This window comes from Diadema antillarum, unplaced genomic scaffold, assembly GCF_040938485.1.
Source record: "Diadema antillarum isolate AM-2024a unplaced genomic scaffold, OU_Dant_1.0 seq00000833_RagTag, whole genome shotgun sequence".
Lineage (NCBI taxonomy): Eukaryota > Metazoa > Echinodermata > Echinoidea > Diadematoida > Diadematidae > Diadema > Diadema antillarum.
The window spans coordinates 407,762-412,269 of NW_027271709.1; the positions used below are offsets into that span (position 1 = coordinate 407,762).

General features: G+C 44.1%; 1 protein-coding gene across 1 annotated transcript; it reads left to right on the top strand.

Moving 5' to 3' along the window:
- Window positions 1-3,031: 3,031 nt before the first annotated feature.
- Window positions 3,032-3,733, top strand: LOC139740089 (uncharacterized protein F54H12.2-like; the record flags this gene model as incomplete). The annotated part of the gene is made up of 1 exon (XM_071650677.1): window positions 3,032-3,733. A coding segment is annotated over exon 1 (702 nt), but the record flags the coding sequence as incomplete, so codon positions are not given.
- Window positions 3,734-4,508: the final 775 nt, after the last annotated feature.

Genomic DNA, 4,508 nt, shown 5'->3' on the forward strand with positions numbered 1-4,508 from the left:
GTCAGAGAGCTTATAGTAATAATGTAGCCTTGAAAATAGGGAGGAGCGGGCAAATCAGAAAGTGAGAAAAAGAAAATTATGAATGTATCGATAAATTTATAGTATTGATGCTGAGTTGATAAAAATTTGTTTTGACGGGATAAAGCCCGTAGAGCTGCTGGAGGAACGAGAGCAATGTGAGGAAGAAATGTGCGGGTACGAAGTGTACACTGATGAGCGCCGGACATATCAGACAGTGACCGACGGTCAGAGCAGACAGCCAGTGAAACAGTATATCATGAATGGACGAAGTCTAAGCGAGTGAAACAGTATCGTCTGCTGGAGGAACGAGAGCAATGTGATGAAGAAATGTGCGGGTACGAAGTGTGCACTGATGAGCGCCGGACATATCAGACAGTGACCGACGGTCATAGCAGACAGTCAGTGAAACAGTATATCATAATGACTGGACGAAGTCTAAGCGAGTGAAACAGTATCGTCTACTGTAAAATGTGAGGGTAAGAGGTGTACTCTGATGACCGACGGGCATATGAGACAGTGACTGAATATAGAATATGACTGTCACGATAAATACGTAGTATTGAGACAGAGTTGATAAACATTTGTTTTTGTGGGAGTATATAGGTATTGTGGACGTGCTCGCACTGACACGTTAAGAGTGACACGAGAGAACATGAATCGATATCTGAATGACATTTATTTCAATCCAGAACACGAAGCCAGTTTTGGCGGGGTAGAAAAATTGTACAAGTTCGTGCGAGAAGATGGTCGATATCGCTTAAGTAGGAAACAAATACGAGAATGGTTAGAGGGTATTGACACCTACACGTTGCACAAACCGGCCAGACGTCGGTTTAGTAGAAGCAGAGTCATTGTTGGCGGTATGGATGATCAGTGGCAAATGGATTTGGTAGATATGTCTGCGCTCTCCCGTTACAATTCGGGGTATAGGTATCTCCTTACATGTATAGACATTTTGTCTAAATTTGCCTGGGTAGTGCCCATCAAAGACAAACGTGGCAAAAGCTTGGTCAGTGCTCTGAAAATTATCTTCAAAACGCAGAGGTCTCCGCTAAAGATTCAAACGGACAAAGGCACTGAATTTACCAACAGAATATTTCAAGCCTTCTTGAAAGAGAAAGACATTGAGTTTTTTACAACTGAAAACGAAACCAAGGCTAGTGTCGTCGAACGTTTTAACAGAACGTTGAAAGAAAAGATGTGGAAATATTTTACTCACTCCAACACGTTGAAGTATACCCGCATACTCCCGAAACTCCTCCGAGCCTACAATAATGCCCAGCACCGTTCGATCAAAACAAAACCCGTGCTCGTCACCAAGAAAAATGAAGGTATCATCTGGCAGCGATTGTATGGTGATCAATCATGGGCATTACGTAAACAAAACAGACCTCGCTACGAAAAAGGTGAAAGAGTACGCATCAGTAAGATGAAACGAACTTTTGAAAAGGGGTACCTCCCCAACTGGACAGAGGAAGTGTACACAGTGTCTGGTCGTAAACATCGTGATTTACCCGTCTATCATTTAACCGATGATAATAACGAACAATTGAAAGGTACATTTTACGAACCTGAATTGCAGAGGGTGCGTAAGGACAAGGCGGACATGTATAGGGTGGAAAAGATACTGAGACGGCGAAAGCGAGGGGGTAAAACCGAATATTTCGTGAAATTTCTAGGCTATCCAGACACGTTTAATGCTTGGGTAGATAACATCGATAAAACCTATCGCAATTGAGGGAGGGCATCATTTTGACGAAAGAATCAGTATGGAAGGCGAGGAACAATTTTACGTGACTCTACCCAGTAATAGTTCGTTCGATTATTTTCCGGATAATACAGTCACCAGTTTTAAGACTAAATTGGCCGCGCCGCTCATATTTCACGCGCAGTGGGAGGTGGCATTGGTGGAAATAATTTATCCCTATTCTTGGTATAACGTGAATATTACGAACAACACATTTCAATTTCTACTGTCCGAAGAGGTGGTCAGCCATTGCGTTATACCTGAAGGACATTACAAAGATATAGGTAGTATATGCGAGGCACTGACAGCTGCTCTACCTGAACGATTTCGTAACAACTTCACTGTACAACGCGATTCGAGCTCGGGCAAAGTTATTTTTGATTTCGATCAAGTCAGCGCCATACAGTTAAGCGAGGGATTAGGTTACCTGTTGGGATTTCCCCGCGGTATCATTCGCGGTCACGCACAGGCGCCTTTTTCTCCGAACGTGAATGGGGGGATCAATACACTTTATCTGTATACGGACGTGATTTGCAATCAGCCCGTGGGTGACATCAGTGCCCCTCTCCTGAGAATTGTTCCCGTTCCCCACAGAAGGGCCGGTGAGATCGTCACGTTTACTTACCAAACCCCTCACTATCTGCCCGTAAAATCAAAATACATAGACACTATACAAGTTGATATAAGAAGTGACTTTGGGGAAAAAGTGCCATTTCAGTCCGGAAAGTTGGTAATTAAACTCCATTTTAGAGCTTGTCGTTATCTACATTAACGGTGTAATGCCGCGCCATCGAGAACAAGTGTGGTCTCATCCCCAGTATGGGAGTGGATCTCTGCCCTATTTTCGAGGGGCGAGAGTGCAACGGGGATATGGGCTGGGAAGTATGCTTAAAGGTATCTGGAAATCGGCCGTACCACTCCTGAAAGCTGGTACAAAGTACTTGGGGAAAAGAGCGTTGCAAACAGGTGTTAATGTAGCTCAAGATGTCATGGCGGGAAAAAGTTTGAAAACTGCTTCGGCCGCACAAGCGAAAAAAATTAAACGTCGATTGGTCGAGAGTATGGACGCACCTCCTGTGAAAAGAAAGACGAAGAAGAAGAATGACAAGAAAGTGAATAAAAAGACCAGACGTAAGAAGAAGGCATTCATTTACACTGGCTCTCGACCGGTGAAAAGAAGCAACGATATTTTTGATCGGTCCTGATCACTCTATTACTATTTTTAACCGAAGACAGAGAGTGAAAGCTAAAGTTGAGGGCATAATGGAAAAGCTACACAAGTTATCGTGCGACTGTTCTAAATCGGAAATTGACCTGTTCAGCATCCCCCCGACTCAGACGACTATAGAGCAAGGAAAATGGGTCGAGTTCTTCCCCGTGACGAGCATAGCCGATGCCACGCCCATACAATTTCATCTGCAAAGTTCGCCGGAAGAGTATACCGATCTTTCTCAAACGCTGCTACATCTCAAGGCGAAAGTTGTTAATGCGGATGGTACCGCCCTCACCGATGAATCTTCTGTAGCACCAGTCAATCTTTTTCTACATTCGCTCTTCAGCGAGGTAGATGTGATGTTCAACGATACACTCGTCACCCCTTCCACGAACACCTATCCTTATAGAGCTATGTTCGAAAATCTTCTCACCTACGGTCGTGATGCAAAATTGTCGCAGCTAACTTCGTCCTTGTTTTACAAAGACACGGCGGGATATATGGAAATCAATGACCCTCTGGCCTCGAGTAATACCAACGAAGGGCTGAATAAACGCCACGAGTTTACCAAATTGTCTAAAACGGTAGACATGGTAGGAAGGCTACACGTGGATGCATCGTTCCAAGATCGGTTGATTATGGGAGGGGTGGACATTAAATTCAAACTTCATCGCAGCAAGAACGCATTTAGTCTCATGTCGTCTACCCCTGAAGCAAGCTACAAAGTCAAAATCACCGAAGCCAGTCTCTTGGTGAGACGCGTGAAATTGAGCCCGACCACATCGCTACTGCACGCTAAAACATTGGAAACGGAAACGGCCAAGTATCCTATCAGACGAGTCGTGACAACCTCTTTTTCAATTCCCAAAGGACAGTTGTCTTTTACCCGAGAGAGCCTGGTTATAGGACAGATTCCCAAGCGAATGGTGATTGGTTGTGTCAGTAACACGGCTTACAATGGATCTTACGCCAGAAATCCCTTCAATTTTCATCATTATGACCTGAATTACATAGCGTTGTATGCTAATTCAGAACAAGTACCGTGGAAACCGCTCCGTCCTCAGTTTACTGGATCTTCCCCCAATTACATCTTGGCCTATCAGACTCTGTTTTCTGGTACCAATAGTATGTTTCACGACAAGGGAAATCATATCACTAGGGACGACTACGGAAAGGGATACGCCCTCTACGCCTTTGATTTGACCCCAGATCTGTCGACCGACGATTACTTTCAACCCAAGACTTCCGGATCAGTTCGACTGGAATTGACTTTTGCTTCTCCCCTGTCCGAAACTGTGAATGTCGTCGTTTATTCCGAATTTGAATCTATCTTAGAAATTGATCGTAATCGTAATGTCACTCTCGACTATGGTAATTAGATATCTGTCGAGATGAACACGCGTGAACTCTTGGGAGTTGTTCAGAAAGAACCCAAACTAAACGGGACTTTTGTTGGTGTTTTTCCCGCCGATAAATTACCAGTTTTAGCCACGAGAAGAAGAAGGAATGGAAGAAAAAGAAGAAGAG